The 22,214-nt window shown below is 33.6% G+C and overlaps 1 protein-coding gene across 1 annotated transcript in view; it reads right to left on the bottom strand.

Annotated features, from left to right (window-relative positions):
- The window catches only part of slc35f3b (solute carrier family 35 member F3b), a 56,743-nt gene that overhangs the window by 6,934 nt on the left and 27,595 nt on the right, over positions 1–22,214 (bottom strand). Inside the window, exons 2-4 of the mRNA XM_056471634.1 lie at positions 12,004–12,346; positions 6,360–6,579; positions 572–697 (exon numbers count right to left, since the gene is read on the bottom strand). Coding sequence (XP_056327609.1) covers positions 572–697; positions 6,360–6,579; positions 12,004–12,346 — 689 coding nt within the window. The remainder of the gene's footprint in view (positions 1–571; positions 698–6,359; positions 6,580–12,003; positions 12,347–22,214) is intronic.

The following is a 22,214-nucleotide window of genomic DNA, read 5'->3' as shown; positions in this document are numbered from 1 at the left end:
CCAGATATTGTTCACTTGGACAAACAATAACTCTAAAATTTTATATTTGAAAAAATATGTTAAAAACAAAAGTATCAAACAATAAATATTGTTTTGTCTTTATGCCTTCATTTAAAATATTTTTTAATTAATACAGCAAACCAGGGGAGTCAAACTCAGAAATAATAATAATAAAATGTCGCCAAGTTGTGCTGCATGACCTTTTATTAAGCCAAATTTCTAGTTAAATCAATATTACCTAACCACGATATAATTAACAGCCAAACAGACATAAGCAGATGAGCATGTAAAGCACTTAGCTTCAGTACACAACGATAAACCAAGACTGATCTTTCTGTCCAGTTCATTTATTGATCCGTCCTTTTCTGATGATCGCAAGATGCCAAAGCACATGGCAAATCAATCAAGACAAATAGACTATTGAGGTCATTTTAATTACAGGAAACAAGACGCATGTGACTCCATGAGGTGCGGTTATTGAGGAGTACAGCTGTATTGACGCACAACCAAACAACATCATTAAACTGAAGAAACGGTAGTGCTGAAATACACTCAAAGGTCACGCTTTTACCTTATAGAGGGCGGAGGCTGACGCCGAGGCCACCACCAGGGTAATACCGATAACAGAGTGACTGTGAAAACCGTCAGCGTACGTCAGCATCACAATTCCAGCGATGGCCAGAATGGCAGCAACAATCTGGAAAAAGAGCAAAAGATAAAAGTCAGAGGCTTCACTGTGTGTTTCCTCAAACAGCACAATCTTCGAGGACAACAAATACACTTCATTAAACATGTACACATGGAGGCGACATGGTGGCTCAGTGGTTAGCATTGTTGCATCACAGCAAGAAGGTCACTGGTTTGAGCTGGAAGGACAGCCGCTGTGTATAACATATGCTGGATAAGTTCGTGGTGCATTCCACTGTGGCGACCCCTAATGAATAAAGGTACTAAGCCGAAGGAAAATGAATGAATGAATGTTCACATGGACATCAGCTCTATACTATATAACTGCAGAACGTCAAAACACTCGACTGCTTTGTTTAGATTTTAGTAATATAACTTTGACTTTTTATTCAGTTTGTGGCCTCATTTTATATGTAACACTGTAAGCTATGACATCAACATGCTTTTTACTACTAAGATGCCGTTTTTGCGCATAAGTACCATAGTAAACAATGTAAACAACAGGTCTCCGGCAGAAACAATGACATAAACGAAAAATCATTCTGTGTCTTGGATTAAATGTGTTCAATGGGATGTTTTTCTGAGGATTCTTACCCTTCAAAATTAACCGTGATGTACAGCAATAATTGCGTGTGTGTCTTGTTATTATGATGATAAGTATGCACTCCATATCTAAGCATATTCTGTACAACTTACACAGATTTAGCAAATACATTCTTTATAAGCTTCCCATTGAAAAACAACTAGCTACAATCGCTGCTTAAGGGTTGTAGCTTTAGACTGATCTATAGTTTGTCAAGGTTACTCGAATTCTTTTTGATGTAATCTATTCACAAACACTGAATTGTTAAAAAAACAGCACCCCAGTGTGTCCACGTCCTGATGCTGGCCAAGATGTTTTAATATGTTTATATATAATAGCTTTAACTGTTAAAAACTATTAGTTACTAGTTAATTAGTTCAAGTTATTAGTAACTAATAGTTACTTTTTTCTAATTTGATTGTAATGCAATAATGTGCACCCTTTTAAAGCTGCTTTGAGACAAGAATTATTGTGAAAAGCGCTATAAAATCAACTTGAATTAAATTGAATTAAACAAACACAACTTTCTAGAGGTTCATTTCACCAGTTTAAGACAATTTGAGACCCATTTAGGAAATATATCCTAAAGTCCTTGTTCCAGCAAATTTACTTGTTTGGATTAAATAATTACATTGAACTACACATTTACAAATGGGATACAAATACACAGCATTGTGACACGTAAGCCAACCCTTTTAATAATAATTATAATAATCAGACCACATGATTTCAGGATCTGCTTTTTCACTGCTGCTGAATTGATTCTTTTCCGTCTGTTCAAAGTAGAGTGTATTGCAAGCCATATTATTATTTATGTTTTTAATTGTTTTTTTTATTTCATTGTATTTGTTAAGGTTGATACTATCTATACTTTAAATATAATTGTTATACTTTAAAATATAATATTGTTTGTTCTCTTTTTTACTGTAATTTGTAATAAAATGTAAAAAAAAAAAAAAAAAAAAGACAAGACAGCAATATGCATTTCAACTGAGAAAACATATTGTGTGGAAAAAGCAGAAAAAAAAGCAGATCCTGAAATCATGGGGTCTGATTATTATAATAATTATTAATAGGGTTCGCTTTTGTGTCACAATGCTGTGTTTTTTGTATCCCATTTGTAAATGTGTAGTTTAATGTTATTATTTAATCCAAAGCACATGCATCTTTTAAATTTATAATAATAATAATAGTAAATAATTATTTTATTTAATAATAATTAATATAATATTTCATAACAATTAATGATTTATTTAATAATTTTTATGTAGTTAATTTTATTTTTTAATTATTAGAGTCCAGGTCCACAGAGGAGCATAGAAGAGTGTGTAAAAATGTTCAGAGAGATAAAATAATTATTTAATTTAAGTAATGTAAAAAAAAGAAAAAAAAAGAACAAATAATAACCACACATTAGCATAAAGTAAACAATGTGTTTTATTTATAAATAAAAAATGTGATTAAATATAAATGCATAATTACAATAATTCTAGAATAAAGTAAATATGGTAAAACAAGATTTGCAAGTAAAACCTGACAAACATTTAATTAAAATAAACAGATTAAAATTGTTTAAAAAGAATTGTAAATAATTAAATAGTAGTAGTAAAGTTAGTATAGTATCAGTATAGTATTAGGAGTAAAAAAAATGCAATAATGTAACATTCATTAAAAAAAACTAAATGTGCAAATTATATTTATAATTGTTATGATTATGATTATTATTATTATTATTTATAGTTCATAAGTTATTGTTATCATTTGTTTACATTTTACTGTAATCAATGAATATAAAATCAATAATGAATTATGACATGCTTTATTGTACAATAGTATTCAATTTTGTAAATTGGGCTTTATAATTTAATTATAAATAAACAATCTAAAAATATAAAATACAATTATTAAATGGGTACCTAGTGATTCTCATGTTTTTATTTAATTTAGTTTTATATTTCATGTAGTATTTTTTATGTTTTAATATTTTATTTTATTTAAATTTTTTTAATAAATATTTTATTTTGTATTTTATTTGATTATATTACTTAATATAATGTTTTATTTATTAAATTTTTATTTTAATTTAATTTAATTTAATTTAATTTAATTTAATTTAATTTAATTTAATTTAATTTAATTTAATTTAATTTAATTTAATTTAATTTAATTTAATTTAATTTAATTTGTCGCATGAACAGTTTTCATGAGAGCAGATCATGTCCTCTAGAGAATATTGATGACTCAAATAAAAAGAAATGATTGCCAGTCTTTCCCTTTCAGTACATGTTATGACTCTGCATTATATCTATCAGGACAAGCTTGCATAGTACACTGTGTTTGTGCTTTTACATGTGTGTCCAAGTGAAAAATATCTGGAGAGTGCGGCTGAATTGAGTGCAGAACAGAAACATTATGAGGTGTCAGAAAGACTGATCACTTCCAGCCAAAGAGCCTCCTGAACTGCTCTGCAAAGCTCTTTTTCTGCTCTCATTTTATTTTTTAAAGGACTGAGTTTTACTTTCCACTGGATGTTGCTATATTTGTATCACAATCATGAGTGAATTTCATGAAAGCGGTCAAGTACATCATTTCACCATAAAAACACAAACTAATAAGAAAATTCTACAATGTTATTGTTATGATATTGTCTGATATTGTCAACTCTGTTAGTGGTTTAAAGGGTCTAACAATAATTTAAACAACAATTAGTAACATAATCGAATGTTCTCTTATAAAAATAAATAAATAAATAAAATAACAAAAAAATAAAATACAAATAATAAAATAAATAAATAAATAATTTAAATGAAAATGAGTAACAATCAAGTGTTCCCTTATTCAAAATAACTAAAATAAAATAAAATAAAATAAAATAAAATAAAATAAAATAAAATAAAAAAGGTTTAAAAATAACTTAAACAACAATTAGTAACAGAATCAAATGTTCCCTGATTAAAATAATGATAATAAAATGAAATAATAAAATATAAATAATAAATTATAATTAAATAAATGGATTAATAAAAGGTTTAACAATAATTGAAACAAAAATTTGTAACATAATCATGAGTTCCCTTATTCAAAATAAAACAAAATAAAATAAAATAAAATAAAATAAAATAAAATTATAAAATAAGGTTTAACAACAATTTAAACAATTAGTAACAGAATCAAACCTTCCCTTATTAAAAAATAAATAAAATAAAGAGTAAAATAAAATATAAATAATAAAATATAAATAATAAAATATAAATAAATAAATAAATAAATAAAAGGTTTAACAATAATTTAAACCAAAAATAATAACAGAATCAAGTGTTCCCTTATTCAAAATAAAATAAAAAGTTAACAATAATTTAAAGAACAATTAGTAAAAGAATCGAGTGTTCCATTATTAAAACAAACAAATAAATAAATAAACAAACAAAACAAAAAAAATTAAAAATGTTTAACATTAATTTAAACAAAAATAGTGACAGAATCAAGAGTTCCCTTGTGACTTGTTTCTAGTGATATCAGAATCAGAATCAGAATCAGTTTTATTGCCAAGTGTGCTTCACACACACAAGGAATTAGTTTTGGCTACAGAAGCTTCCAGTGTACATAAAGTGACAAGTGACAACACAAAATAAATCTGAAAAAATAAAATAATAATAATAAAAAATAATGAACATTAAACAGAGAGGCGGTTAGTGAAGGAACCTGAAGAAAAAAAAGAAAAAACCTGAAGAAAAAAAAATATTTTACTTTTTTTAGTACATCTGGGAGACAAAGAACAGTAAATTGTTCTGTTGTAAGTACGTGTAAGGGAACACAAAGCCAAAGTAACAAAAAGTGTTTGGCTTTATGTTTCCTTATATGCATTTACAACTGAACAATTTCCTGTTCTTCATCACCCAGATGAACTAAAAGAAAGTAAAATATATAGGAAAGGAAATACTTTAAATAAATGAATTCATCAGGGGGGCAATAATTATGGCATACATATTTACCATAAGTTTTTGTTTTTTGATAAATGATAATGTTTTATATTAATATTTTCAGAAAATATTATTAAGACTATACACTACCTGACAAAAGTATTGTCGCCTATCCAAGTTTTAGGAACAACAAATAATAACTTGACTTCTAGTTGATCATTTGTTATCAGAAGTGGCTTATATGAAAGACAAAGGCCTCTAGATTACACTTATTTTACCAGAATAAAATAAAATATGATCATGCCTTGATTTTTAATGATTTAATTAGGACAGTAAGGTCTGACTTTGCTTAGACAAAAGTCTTGTCACTTAACAGAAATAATGTACAGTATAGAATATAAAGTCATGGTGCAGCGGAAAAAGAATTAATATTGTGTATGACTCTCATGAGCTTGGAGGACTGCATCCATACATCTCTGCAATGACTCAAATAACTTATTAATAAAGTCATCTGGAATGGCAAAGAAAGCGTTCTTGCAGGACTCCCAGAGTTCATCAAGATTCTTTAGATTCATCTTCAATGCCTCCTCCATCTTAGCCCAGACATGCTCAATAATGTTCATATCTTGTGACTGGGCTGGCCAATCCTGGAGCACCTTGACCTTCTTTGCTTTCAGGAACTTTGATGTGGAGGCGGAAGTATGAGAAGAAGTGCTATCCTGCTAAGGAATTTGCCCTCTCCTGTGGTTTTTAATGTAATTCTCAGGCTGTTGATGTTACCATACACTCTGCAGATCTCCCCATACTGAATGTATCCGCAAACCATGACTTTTCCTTCACTAAACTTGACTGATTTCTGTGAGAATCTTGGGCCCATGTGGGTTCCAGTAGGTCTTCTGCAGTATGTGTGATGAGATGCAGTTCAACAGATGATTCATCAGAAAAATCTGCCTTCTGCTACTTTTCCAAATGATGAACTAGAAGTCAAGTTATTATTTGTTGTTCTTACAACTGGGATCAACAACAAAACTTAGTCAGGTAGTGTATTAAGTATACTATTACTATACTAATACAGGTTTCACAGCCTTCTTTGCTCATATTTACCAAGAGTGCTAGTAGCAGTATAGAGGGCACTGTATTTACCTTTATCTATCAATTCATCCACTCACCCTGACGCCCATGAAGCGATCGCGCAGCACAATCCAGGACAGCAGAAAGACGAAGGCTTTGTTACAGCAGAAGAGAGCAGACACATCGGTGCTGTTGATCTTCCTCAGAGCCTGAAGGTACAGGTAGTTTGTCAAAATCCACAGCAGGCCGAAAGGAGCCACTTTAGTGAAAAACACCTTCGCTGTCAGCCCATCGTCCCCGAAGAACCGGCAGCACTCTCTGAAGCACCACACAAACACAGAAAAACATCAACTCACTGTGCCAAGTAATGGGTTTATTGTACCCTCTTGTACACTACTACAACAATGTTTTTGTAAATAACACAGTATTTAACTGTAATATGAACTGTATTTTACTGTAGGACAGTCACACAACATGTTCCTGTATTTTAAAGATGTATTGTGAAATTACTATATATTTTACAGTAAAGATACACAATACTGTAAATATACAGCAAGATGAATGGTGCTATTAATGTAAATACAGTACTTTTGCTGTAATTGATTTAAAGTAGGTTACTGGTGAACTGCTGTGAGTAAGTTACTGTAGATTCTACAGGAATTTGTTAAAAGTGTATTGAAATGTCTTCTGTTGTTGTTGTTGTTGTTTTTTATAAAGAAATTAATACTATTATTCTGTCTAAACACATTAAACTGACTAAAAGGTACTGTGAATACTTTAGAATTTCTATTTCTATTTAAAGCTCGTAAAAGAATTCTGAAAATCTGTCAGTTTCATCAAAAAATAAACAATTATCTTTACCAAATATTTGCATGATTTTTATGGTGGCATGTTTTCAGGCATGTTTATAATAATCTTAGATAATGCCAGTAGTTTAATTTCAGAAGGGTTATAAAAAACAAGATTTGGTGGAATAACATCAAAGGATTTCTGGTTAAAAATGCTTAAAATGACAACATTCCTCTTTAAAATTTTGAAGGAATTTTATTAAATCTTTATAGAAAATCAAATATGAAAGTTTTACTCAAACCCACGTCTAATCAATACAGATAAACTGAGAATCTTCAATTGGTTTCATTTCCATAGCTTTCCTGGAAAAGCTGATCTCAGGTTTATCTTCAAAATACCCCACAAGTCAAACAATTTGTAAGCCCCTGGTTTTAAAGGTATTTGTGCCACAGCCAAATCACCCTGCAGCCCAAGACTATGCACTCACTAAAGCTAAGCAGGGCTGAGCCTGGTCAGTACCTGGATGTGAGGCCACATGGGAAAAAGTAGGTTGCTTTTGGAAGTGGTATTAGTGAGGCCAGCAGGGGGCTCTCAACTGTCAGTGACAGCCATCTTTCAGATGAGATGTCAAACCAAGGTCCTGACTCTCTATGGTCATTAAAAATCCCATGGCACTTCTTGTAAAGAGTAGGGGTGTAGCCGTTACCCATCATGGCCTGAATTGGCTCTATCACTGTCTCTCCACTCCACCTGTAGCTGGTGTGTGGTGAGCACACTGGTGCTATTGTCCTGTGGCTACCGTCGCATCATCCAAGTGGATGCCGCACACTGGTGGTGGTGTGGAGAGACCCCCTTCATGACTGTGAGCGCTCTGGGTGTATGGCCATACAAGATAAATGCACATTACATTTTCTCCAAGTGAAACATTTAATGTGATGTAATGTGATGAACAAAAACACAGAGCTCTGTTCGACTATTCATTTCTGGCCATTTTAGTCAATCTGAGGTGTCCTCAATTCAACTCCATGTAAGATAATGCACTTAAAACAAAACCGAGAATTAAAGACTGAAAAACTACACAAGACTTATTTTGAATTGCAAAGCTTTTCATACACATCATCACCTTGAATTGATTTTAGTATGTGATGTATAGTGTCTTGAACATCACATGTTGCCTTTGAGTGAAAATAAACCATTTCTCAAAGCTCAAAAGGCTTGTGGTGTCAGTTAGCATTATCACAGGTGTCATTTACTGTACGTGATAAATATATGACTGTCTGAACAGATCACTTCAACTACATTTTTCAATCTTCACTGGTTTGGAGTAACAGAAGTGACTGTAGCACTTGCAGGTACAACCAGGAAAAATTATGCAGGTAAATTAGAAGTTTAAGTTAAGAAAGAGGGTCCTTAATTTACCTGTTCACATCTGTTTTTAGTCATTTTGTTATATATTTGCTTAATTATTGTTGCACTTGTGTTTATATGCCAACAATAATCCAATTATTTCATTTAAGTTTAATTAATGAATGATTTTATTATGATTTTAACACCTTAATTTTGTGTTTGTTCCTTACGAAGAGGTATATACATACATACATACATACATACATACATACACATACATACATACACACATGCATGCATACATACACACACAGTTTGACAAATATTGCAGATGTTGGACAACAATGTACTTTTGAGGCTTTTTTAGGGGAGAATCTAGTTGTTTAGGTTGCAACTATGCAGTTTATTTATAAGGACAGTGCCTATTTTAAATATTCACAATTTCTGAGGTTCAGCAGTTGGTGGTCATCAGCCTGTCATACTGAGCAAACCAAAGACAGTTGATGTTACGCCACAAGATGGCGACGGAGACTGCATAATAAGTCCTTAGGGGAAAAAAATGCATTTTTTTCAATGGTTTCTGCTGTTCTGACGTCAGTTGCAGATGTGTATGAACTGTGGAAGAAAGTAGTTCCTCTTACAAAAGGTTTTTTTAGACTCTCTGTGTTTTCTTTTTTAAATACACGATTATGCCGTCAAACTGTTGTACAGTATAAATGCAATATCACGAGTAGTAGTGCGATATGGCTGTCTATTGTCACTGGTGGGACACTAAGGCACTCTGTCTGCGGCCTTGGGCCAATGCACACCCCCCACCAGTGCTGATATACAGCCATATCGCACTGCTACTCAAATGATTTTGCTTATATACTGTATAACAAATATGCAATAGTCTAGAAATCAGAGTCCTGAAAAGCATAAAAAAACATTTTTTTTTGTATTTTCATTAATATGTTTTTATGTACATAATTATGTTTCAATTATTTATGTATATTTATATTTATTTATGTAATTTATATATGCATTATTTGTTTGCTTGTTTGATTTTGTCTTATTTACTTATTGACTTAGTCTTTTTTACAGCACATAAATAATAAATCATTCAATCCTTTAAATTAAAGCTTGACATTTTCCTGGGTCCACGTCTTTGTTGAAGGTCAGCATATTGACTGATCTCAGAAAATAAATCAGCATGATTATGTGTACAGTAGGAACTGTTCAGTTCCCTATTGATAAAATGTTAAAAGGGTCCTTGGACTACAGCCACTATTCTTTAATGACATTAGGCTTAGGATAAGTGATGTTGGCTAAACAACATAATTCAATTAATGTAAAATGACTAAAGGCACTTCACGTTAAACAAAAATCTTTCTGCTTTTTCCGCTCCAGTTTTCCAAAGCCTACAGCTGGTGTTTACTCTTTAAATGCTGTTTTGCTGTGTTGTTAATATTGTTTTCTCCTGTGTGATAAAACGCTAGTGCTCTTTTTTCCTCGTTGTACGGTAAATTATTAACCAGCAAGATGCATTTTACCTGAATATACAGCATATTGTACTCTCCAAACACTCTTTACTTTGATTTCCTAGACAGAGCTGGAGTATATTTTCCTTCAGCACGATGGTTTAAATAAGCCTGCTTAGTATTCAGCACATACCAGAGAAAGCAGGAGAGGACAAACTGTCCGTGAATTATGGCACGGAATTTCCTTAGTGTTTCCCTCAACAGAGATCACGGCTACAAAAATGGATTTCTCTAAGCAGATTGACCTGTGATACTTACACAAAACCATTAGATATTACAACTGTACTATATTTTAAAATTCTGTTACATTTCAGAACATGTACTCTAAAAGCAAATGCACTAAATTGACACCAATTAAATGTCTTACTGTCAAAATTATGATAATTGTGATCATTGAAAGTGTTTTTGTGTAATGTCAACGAAGAAACATTTTGTTTTCCCCAAATAACACTCAAGAACAATCACAGAGTTGTTGTGAAACCACTCCATTGATATTTTGGCGGTGTGCTTTAGGTCATTGTCCTGCTGGAAGATGAACCGTCGCCCCAGTCTGAGGTTTTTATTCAGGATGTCTCATTACATTGCTGCATTCATCTTTCCCTCTATCCTGACTAGTCTTCCAATTCCTGCTGCTGAAAAACATCCCCACAGCATGATGCTGCCACCACCATGCTTCACTGTAGGGATGGTATTAGCCTGGTGATGAGCGCTGCCTGGTTTTCTCCAAACGTAACGCCTGGCATTCACTCCAAAGATTTCAATTTTAGTCTCATCAGACCAGACAGTTTTGTTTCTTATGGTCTGAAAGTCCTTCAGATGCCTTTTGGCAAATTCCAACTGTGACTTCCGTCTTGGTGGATTGCTGCACAGATCCTTCCGTAAGGTTCTCCTCTTTCCACAGAGGAACGTTGGAGCTCAGACAGAGTGACCATTATTATTGATCACCTCCCTGACTAAGGCCTTTTTCCCCCGATCACTCAGCTTAGATGGCTGGCTAGCTCTAGGAAGGTGATGGTTCTAAACATCTTCCCCTTACGGATGATGGAGGCCACTGTGCTCATTGGAACTTTCAGAGCAGCAGAAATTTTTCTGTAACCTTCCCCAGCCTTGTGCCTCGAGACCTGTCTCGAAGGTCTACAGACAACTCCTTTGTCTTCATGCTTGGTTTGTGCTTTGACATGCACTGTATGCCTTTTCAAATCATGTCCAATCAACTGAATTCACCACAGGTGAACTCCAATTAAGCTGCTGAAATATCTCAAGAATGATCAGTGGAAACAGAATGTACCTGAGCTCAATTTAAAGCTTCACGGCAAAGGCTGTGAACATTTATGTCCATGTGATTTTTCAGGTTTTTTATTTTTAATAAATTTACAACAATTTCAAAAAATCTTTTTTCACATTGTCATTATGGGGTATTGTGTGTAGAATTTTGAGGAAATAAATGAATTTAATCCATTTTGGAATAAGGCTGTAACATAAAAATATGTGGAAAAAGGTAAGCGATATGAATACTTTCCGAATGCAGTACATGCGAACGACATGTAGTTCATATTTGAACTTCACATCCATAAAATATATATCAAATATGCAACATATAATTTGGAAATATTGCAAAAAATGTTGTATAATATATTTATTGGAATTTCAAATATGTGTAAATACATTCATTATAATGTTATACAGTTGTATATCTAATATACTTGAACATAGATTTTATTTTCAATCATTTGATTTACAGATATGTACAAATATATATGAAACAACCATGTTTGCAATATTTCAAAATGTGTATGTTGCATATATGACACATATTTTGTATATGTGAAATCAAAATCTAAACTTATATGTCTTACAGTATATCTGTCATTTGCATATTTTTCATCAGATTTCTATATGGCACACGGCATCCAAAAAAGTGGAGAAAGCAACCAGAAAAATGGTGCACAGATTATTATTGAGGAACCAGGCCTGGTGGCTAGTTCCTGTAGCTACACAGAGCAAACGCTCTTATAGATGCCACTGAATAACCTTGCTGCTATATTCTTTACCATGAAACAATCTCAGAAATCACATAATTTCTTACCTGAACCTCTGTTTTGGTGTCTGCCTCTCAGGGCTCTTGCACAAGTGGCCAATGTAATACAGAGGGAAGAAGAGGCAGTTCCAGGTTGTGGCGAACCATGTGAGAGTGAACGGTGCGTCGTACTTTTTGAAGGTCAGTTTGGCCAGCTGGGTGGAGCCTGCCCATGACGAGCACACACACATCACCATGGCCACACCCCATATTGCTTTCCGCACCTGGACAGCTGTCACTCGCACACAGCAGCGTAATCTCTGTCTCCCCGCACCTGACTCCACCCCTGCTCCGCCCACCATCGCCTGTCCGTCAGCAGTGCCCACGACGTTCTCCCTCGGCCGGTCCTCCCCTGCAAGCAGACCAAAATGACATCAGCTGGTTTATATTTAGATTTTTTTATTATTGCTTTGCGCAAATGCTGAAAACAGACAATGAAATTACTTCACAGTCAAAATAATTCCCTTATGAATTATAATCTAATGTTTGTGCAGTGTTACCCACATAGAAATATGATATAAGGCAATATATAGAAATTATATATATAACAATATACAAAAGAGTTCATATTTGCATTTCACTTATATATGAAAATATGTCACATACCCAAAATATTTCATAATTTTGCAGAAATGTTGGTTTATACATTATTTTTTAACCCTAAGAAATACAAATACAAATGTATATATGTTCAAATATATTAAGCTTATAAATGTATATTTTTCCTTTATTTGTGTGTGTGTGTTTATATATTTTAGTATATTTTATTTTTGTTTTCACCATCGATATGCAAGAAGCTTTAGTGTTGATGCTGCTTTCCAACAAAATTACACTATAATTTTCTACTATAAAGGAACTCTTCAGTGTTTATGGGCTCTATTTTAACATTATAGGCGCAGAGTCGCATTAATGGTGTGTCCGAATACACTTTTGCTCTTTTAAGGACGGAAAAAATACGGTCTGCACCCCGGCACATGGTCTAACAAGGTTTTTGCTTCTTCCCTTAATGAGGTATGCGTGTATTTTGAACATTAAACCAACCAGTCTCATCTCCCATTCCCTTTAAGAGTTGCGGCGCATTTGCGTTTTACATGGTGGACTTTGTAAGTGGAAAAACCGAACAGTTCACTAGCGAGAAAACAGTTAAACAGACCATTTGCACGAGGATAAAGAACGATACTCTCCATTCGGCCTCTTTACTTTCTCTTTACTTTTACTCTTTACTTTACTCCTTTACTTTCGTGGATCAGGATGCGGTGTTGTACTCACTACACTGAAGACATCCATTAACCTACATACTTAATTTTGTTTGTTAAGCACAAAGATTTGTTTCAAAACTACTTCTAAATTCAGTTCTAATTTTCAGGTAACGAATATATGAACAAAAGTAACGAACGCTCTGTGCTGGACTTCAGAGCAGCTATTACTTGGTCAATGGCGCAGTCTATTTTAGTTCCTCAAAATAGCAACGCAACAACAATGCGCCTTAACACACCTCCTTTATAGACCACCCATGAGTCCACAAAGTGGCGCAAAACATAAAAATTAGAGTTGTGCTGGTCTGAAAATGGCAACAAATCGCGCCAAAAACGTCTTGTGCCTTAATACACCTAGGGTATGATAGGGCCCTATGTTTTTATTCATGGACATATGACCTCAACAGACAGCACAGAAAAATAGAACCGAAGACGGGAAGAAGATTCTTAAGTTAAAGTAGACGGAGCCCCAGAACCACACCTACCTATACTAGATTATAATGTTTTACCAGCTGACTTGAATTTATCAAATGTTCTTTGATTTAGCTTATACTATATTGAAGCATTTTTAAAATCATTTTATTGTAATATTATTTTTATCGTACTGTTGGGTGGTACATTGGCTCAGTGATTAGCACTGTCGCCTTACAGCAAGAAGGTCGTTCGTTTGAGTCCCAGCTGGGTCAGTTGGCATTTTTGTGTGAAGTCTGCATGTTCTCCCCTTGTTCACTTGGGTTTCCTCCGGGTGCTTTCGTTTCCCCCACAGTCCAAAGACGTGCGCTATAAGTGAATTAAATATACTAAATTGGCCGAAGTGTATGTGTATGCATGTGAGTGTACATGGGTGTTTCCCAGTGGTGGGTTGCAGCTGGAAGAGCATCCACTGCGTAAAAAATATGCTGGATAAATTGTTGGTTCGTTCCGCTGTGGTGACCCCTGATTAAAAAGGTACTGAGCCGAAGAAAAATGAATAAATTAATTGTACTGTATTATTTAATTCAATCCCGCTCTTAAAAAATACACTGTGAATCTTATAACTATACTACAATATCTAAAGGTGTAACATTTACAATGTCATTTTTAAGACCAAATATTAGCAAAAAAGGCTTTTATGACATGATTTATGATGTAACTTGCAGTTCATTCAAAAACTTAATGGCATTTTTTTTCACCAGCCATACAATGCAAATAAACAGCAATTATTGTAATGGTCTTCATTTAAAGCATCCTTGCAAAATAGAAGTGAGTGTTACTTTAAAAAGAAAACATTAGAGCAAAAGCTGTTTTAAAAACCCATAAAATAACATGAAAGATGTAGAATTCATTGACTTTCCAAAAACAAAAGTGAAACATTGCTTTTTCACCACCGTTCTCTGAAACACCCCATAGGAAATCGATAGCACAGTTTACTCATTCAGCACAGAAGCGCTTTCAAAGTGTCAAGGGCAAATGCTCAAAAAACATGTGAATACTTTATAATACAGAAAGTCTGAATGGAGTCTGTAGTCTCTCTAGAAACGCAGTGCTATTGTTCAGATCAGAAAAGCACATCTCAAACCCTCCATCCATTCATAAATGCTCTTAATGGATCTTAATAGCCCTTCATCTATTCACACGCAGAGTAAACGAGTGGAGTAATTACTCTGCCTGCGCCTGCCGGAGGATTCAGTCGGTTTATGCATAAAAGAGAAAAAGGTGCATCCTCAGTGCTGAAACATCTGATTGCTCTATGAAACACAATAACACACTTAACAAGATAATGAGGGCAGATTTGATATTTGCGAGGCTATTTACAAGGAAGTAAACACTCAGATGCTTCCACACAGCACACTAACAAACTGGTAACTAACTGTGCCCTCTCTCTTAAGAAAAGAAAAAAAAAAAAAAAAAAAAATTTTTACTAATGCTTTGCTTCTTAGACTTCACACACCTGAAACTTGTCTATAGCACTTGCTCACTGCTGCTCTTATAGTTGTGTAAATTGCTTCCTTGTCCTCATTTGTAAGTCGCTTTGGATAAAAGCGTCTGCTAAATGACTAAATGTAAATGTAAATGTAAATGTGGTATCTAACTAGAAGAAATTTTTACAAAATGTTCTACTTTACATAAAGGTATTTTAAAGAGAGCTTTGAATAAATGAAAATAATAACAGTGTTTAATAATTCTGTTTAGTCATGCACTCAACAAACAAAACAAGCTCTAAAAAGACACTTAATATTTAATGGAATAAGATGATTGGCAATTTTTTTTAATGTTTTATATATGTGTGGTCTTAGCTTTTTGTTGCATGAACAATACTATAATAATTTGAATACTATAGTGTTTTTGAACCATAGGTTACTATAGTAAAGTGTACTTTACTGTATATATTATAGTATTTACCATATTCTGTTAATGAATGCAACAGCATACTGTAGAATTAACTATAATGAACTCTGATAAACTGTAACAAATACGTTGTAATATTCTTTAATTTTTACTATGGTAAACCGCAATGGATTGTGTGTGTGTGTGTGTATATATATACACATAATAATAGTTATACATAATAGTTTTAATAACTCATTTCTAATAACTGATTTATGTTATCTTTGCCATGATGACAGTAAATAATATTTTACTAGATATTTTCTATACAGCTTAAAGTGACATTTAAAGGCTTAATTAGGGTAATTAGGTTAACTTGGCAGGTTAGGGTAATTAGGCAAGTTAATGGATAATGATGGTTTGTTCTGTAGAATATTAAAAAATTATACACCTCAGTTTCTATTTAACTATGAGATTTAAATACTGTATTTTAGTGACATTTTAAGCAGTACTTTTTTTTGCTGGATTAACTAGTCATGTACTAATGTTGATGTACTAAAAATATTCTATACAAATTTGCAATAAAGAAACATTAAAACAAGTTTATTACATCATATCATTAGTAAAAAAAAATAAGAATCTGTTAAAGTTTTAAAGTAAAAAAACTGTAGCCTACTGTCATTTATTAGACAAAAAACAAACTGGCCAGCACATGCAACTGCCCTCAGTCACAATTTGGCCATTTCAATAAAAAATAATCATTAAAACATAATAATAATAATAATAATAATAATAATAATAATAATAATAATAATAATAATATTAATAATAATAATAATAATAATAATAATAATAATAATAATAATAATAAAATAATAATTAATTCTGCTGAATTTTTCTAGCCTCTTTGGTTAAAAAAGTTTCAAATTCCTGTATACCAACAATTCATATTAATTTAATATGGTCCACTTATGGTGCTTCACACCTTTTTATTGCTCATTTTTATTTCAGAAATAAGGTCCAGCAGGATCTAGAATAAAGTTACCTGTAAAATGTTTTCTTTGTTTAAAAACAATACAGCAGTGAAAGAAGACTTCTCTTACATCAGATTATAGTCCCACCAAAGCAACAGCCGACAAATTATTCTGTTTGGTCTTAAAGCCTTTTTCCATAGATTCTTTTAATTATTTATGATGGCATAGCAGTCCACCCTAACCACCTGAACATCCCCCCACCCCCGGCTACAGGCCTGAAAAGTTAGAACATGTTTTATGCGTATAGTAAACATGCGTTAATAGAATTTTGGCTGTAAAAGCGCACCTATAGGTGTTTCAGGCGCAGGTCCGATTTTCTCCAGGTCATAATTTATTTTATTTACATTCATATGATTATACCTGTCCAGTTTCATCTGGAATGCATCCCAGATCACCTTCTGAAATGGTTTGAGCGATCGGATATCTGATCAGAATAAAACGAATGAAGTGATCAAACAGGCTCATAAACACAGACGTGACGGAAATATATATTGAATATAATTATATTATATTAATTATACAATATATTTGAATTAAATTACATAAAATAATTAAAAGTACAAATGCTTGACCTCTTGGCCGTGGGGGGTGGTTAGTAGCAAGTAACATGGTATTAGGTTATGTGACCGCTAGATGGCGGTCTTGGATAATAAGAAGCTTACCACCACTAGGAGTTTTTCAGAGTCAGAGCAGTGTGTCCTAGCCGGGCTTACTTTCTGTTCTAATGTCCCGCATCTGTCTTTAATTATATTCATCTGTCTCCATATTCTACTGCATCCCAGAATATTACAGAGCACCAAAAATGTAAAAATATATATTCAATATATTTAATGTGTTTTTGTCCTCAGCTAACCGCAACTCGCCGTAACGGAGATTCCCGAGTCTGTGTGCTCCAATGAGGTGCGCTCTCTTCAGCGCTCACTATGACAACGAGACTCACAGCAGTGACGTCAAATTGTAAACACTTGCATCTGCATTCCTATAAAGCTGGTCGGTTCTCTCTCAGTGTTGTTAGTTCTCTCGGTGTTGCTGTTTGTACTTGATCAAGGTGAGTTCAATACCTGACGGTACGAGTGGAGCCACGCCAATCTCACGAAGTCCGCTTCGTGAAGCTTCACTCGGGCCCGTCTGTGCTGTAGTTCCTTGCGGTTTGCGTACATAAACGCAATATCGCGAAGAATATTACGTGTTTGTTGCTCGAAATGTGCCGCCGAGCAACATTCCAGTGAACACTGGCACGGACTGGCGCCCGGTCAGCTCGTGCACTCCCTGGGGCGAGGCGGTTTGTGAACCCTAGGCAGGGATCAATACAAGCCCTGAGGACCCTCAGGGAAACACGGGAGGCCGGTAGTGGGACTCCGCTGCGAGGGTTATGGTGGGTGGGAGCAGCGAGGCCCACTCATCGTCTATTTTAAACTATAGTTTCAAACTTTAGTTTACTATAGTTTAAAATAGAAACCATGGTAACTGTAATGTTTTAACTCTATGTCTGGCTGTTGTAATGTTTTGCTTTGTTTTTCAGCAGAGTTGTTGAGCAAAGAAGGACTACTGAAGACAACCGTTGTAGACAACCGCGGGTTATATTCATGAGCGCGCGCATTATAATGTTTCAGTGCTGTTTTCTGAAAGTTTATCTTGTTTAGATAAGTTTGCAGGTCAAACAAAATAAACTATACTCTTTCTAAACACCTGTCTCGTCTTTTATGAGTCCTCCACAGCAATACACTGTCATATAAGTCTTTTGAATGCACTTGTATGCAACATGGTTTGACAATAAAGTAGTCAAACAAATAAATAGTTGTTTTAAATGTACCTTCATTAGTCAACATTTAGTGTAGGTAATAAAAAGTTAATCAAACATGTCCTAACACATAATGGTAATGTTATGGTTGTTACATAACCGTATTTATTATTATTCTGTATGTTTAAAACCAGCAAAATATAATATATATTTAACATGTCATGAACTTACTGTTATTCAAATATTTGCTTAATAAAAATGTCCTAAGACAAGAATGGGTATTGTTTTGGTTTTATGTCAAACTATAGGTTTTAGGTTGACTACAGCAGGTATAGGCAACCTATATTATAATATTGGTAGTCAGAGTTATTTTAATGACCCAAATCAGGTAAATGTCCCTTACTCAAAGTGCTTTTAGCATGCAAAAGTCAAATTTAATTTATGAAAGTCAATATTAATTTATGAATGGTTATATGAATGCATCTCACACATGTCAGCAGGTCAAAGGGGCCACAAAAAGAGAGAGATTACAGCATTTATTTTTTCCTAGCTGGGTTCTGATGTACTTCCCTGTCTGAAAGACTGGCCAGCAAACTTACAAGCAGTGAATTAAGCACAGGTATTTGCTTTTTAAGTAATTGGAGGGTTTTAATTACTCACAGTCCCCTCCCTCACCATAGTAAGCTACAGCAATATAACGCATATGTGATAAATGATATCTGGTTAAAAAATACTATATATTTTTTTATTTTTAATATGTATGTACTATAAATAACTATAATATTTTTTCATGTGGGTAGCAAATGGTTTTGACCATCCAGCACAAACTGTGTGTGTTTTTTTGACCACTTCAAAGCAGTGAATCATTTTGTAAAGCAATTGACGTGACTAAATCATCACAATTTAAAGCAAGAAGCTCCTTGAACAATGAGCCCACAATTATCATCTTAAATTTTAATTATATATATATATATATATATATATATATATATATATATTTACACACTGCTTTCTAAAACTTCGATCATCATTAAAAAAAAAAAAATCAGTTCAAGACTAGCCAGAGTTCAATTTTCTGATCAGTTAGCCTTTGTAGTGAGCATTTTGAGAGGTGTTTTGACAATTTAGAGCCACCGCACAAGGAAACGGCAAAATCCAGAATAGCGTATTATGTTATGATTTGCCATTTGATTTGATCCACTTCGTCTTGCAGCTAAAAGCATGACAAACAAAGTGCAGAATACAACTAGATTGACTAAAACGAAGAGCTCTTTTTTTAAATAAATTTCTCCAAAACTGCTAGAAAAGCATAAAACTGAGCTGCAGACATCCTGAAGTAAACATTGAATCGCTCAGTATAATCCTGCAGCTCCTTGATAAGGATGTGGAAAATTTCCATCTTCTCTATGCAGTCTCAGGTTTGGATCCGCCAAATACTTCTTCTTTCTTTTTCTCCTTTCAACAAGAGATGCAGTGCAGTAAGTTTATTTTAATTTCCTCTTTCTCTTACGGCAACTTATTAATTGATGACGCACAACAAATTTTTGAATGACGAATATGAAAAAAACACATATGATAATTTCAGGCTCAGTGTGCAAGGACCTTTAAAGTATTAAAAATGGAATAAATTGTCTCAGCGCCGATTTTTTTCTAATAAACATACTTTAATATATACTACAAAGCAACTTTTCAGTGTTTATGCTTAAACTCATAAACACAACAGACTAAACAGGAAATAGATCATAGACAATTTCCAAGCTAAAGGAGGAGGAGCCCCAGAGCCATGCCTACCTATTCCAGAATCTCCTAGTACTGGGAGTAGTTTTAATATTTTTACAACCAGTTATTTTTTCTACAGGTTTATTTGCACCAGAGGTCATTAAAGGGTTTGTTTACCCAAAAAATATGTATTTACTGACTATTTACTCACCCTAAAGTGGTTCCAAACCTTTAAGAGTTTCCATTTTCAGTTAAACACAAAATAAATAAAAATAAAACCTGTAACCAGGGGCGTTGCTAGACATAAAGCTCTACTGGGGCACAGCAGCACCTCCAAAAAAAAAAAAATAATAATAATAATAATAAAAAAAGAAAATTAATTAATTAATTAATTAATATATATATATATATATATATATATATATATATATATATATATATATATATATATATATATATATATATATATAAACAAATAGCAGTACTATTGTTGTTATCCAATTATTATTCTAAATACATAACAGAAATTAATCCTAAATGTAACTGGAAAACAATCTAAAGACACAACTGGAGTGATGCTAAGATAATTTAAGAAATCTTTTGCATGAATATTAATTTTAAAAGAATGAAATTCTATAGACAATTCAATAGAATACAAAAAAACGTTTTATAGAATTATCTGTTGTGTGTTGTCTCAAGGCCAAGAATTAGGATTATTAAGTCTAACCTCCCTGACTTCATCCCTCCTTTCTGCTAAAAAAAAACTATCAGGAGCCGTGCAGTATAAATAAGATCATCATCATATTATTTAAACTTTGTTTTGTCGACTTGTAAAACTCACTGCGTGCCTGTTTCACAACGCATGAGCGGCGCAGCAATTTTTTCAGCGTGCATGTTCACAACCGGACCGGGAGCAGAGCGGCGCGCCAGCACTAAGCAGAAGAGGTGTGCGTGATGCCCGCAGCGGTGCAGGTTTTTTTCTGCGCACATGCTCAGTTTGTTCTTTGATTAAACTGCATTGCATTTATCAGAGTTGGTTTGGTTGCACATAGAGAATAACGTCTTTATTCTAGGATTACCACTCTAAATAAATACACTTGCATATAAAGTAAGTCGTATCTCAGAGCATTTACTGGGGCACTGGCGATTTATACTGGGGCACGTGCCCCAGTAAATGGGGTCTAGCGACGCCCCTGCCTGTAACCATTGAGTCCATATAGGAAAACAAATACTATGGAAGTCAATGGTTACAGGTTATTCAAAATATCTTCTTTTGTGGTCATCATAAACGAAGATTAAATAGGATTGTGACAAGTTATGCATGACTAAATGATGTGGTAGTACTATCCCTTTAAGCTCATTGCATATTTTTGTTTCATAGATAATTCTACTTTTCTATTTTTTGCAGACACGTGGCATATATTGTCCTTTCAAATGACAGACAACGAGAGTTCAGTCTTTATATATTTATGCGCAGGCCTAATAATATCACAAACCAGCCTGAATCCTAATCTTTCCAGCAAGTGATTCAAAGTGAAAGATGATTTTCTTCTCATGCACAGCCAAACGCCTGGAGACATTTCACACAGGCAGATCCTGAGCGAAGACCGAAGACAGCACCTATTAACACGACAACATGAGAATTATGTAATCAAAAAGTCTGCATGTTAGATATGTAATAATCCTGACTTTACTTTTAGAGATTATGAAGCTGCATTAAGATTCATATCCTAAACTCTAAGAGACACTTTAAGCAACTTAATTATGTGGTGGTATTATGTCTCTGAGCTGAAAGCCCTGATTATACCAACACAGGCTCATTGGAAATATGTGCTTCAGCCTACATTTTTGTGAAACTGCAAAAAAACCAAAAAAATAAACCCATCGGTTCATGGTAATCACCGGTTCACACAAACATAGCCTTCATGTACCTGCAGCCTTTGGGAATCTTTCAACATCCAAACCACAAGACCAACAGCATGTTCATCGACAGATCTGTTTCTGTTGACACTTTCTATACAGAGGGAATCAAATAACCCACAGTCAAACAACACCACCCACGTGAGTTGCATGTGTATGCCAGCACTGTAGTGTACACTAAGTAAGCAATAATGTACAAGAGGACTATTGTGGATACAGTATTGTGGATACAGTCAAAGCTGA

This window comes from Danio aesculapii, chromosome 13, assembly GCF_903798145.1.
Source record: "Danio aesculapii chromosome 13, fDanAes4.1, whole genome shotgun sequence".
NCBI classification, from domain to species: domain Eukaryota; kingdom Metazoa; phylum Chordata; class Actinopteri; order Cypriniformes; family Danionidae; genus Danio; species Danio aesculapii.
This window is presented reverse-complemented; position numbering and strand designations above follow the sequence as displayed.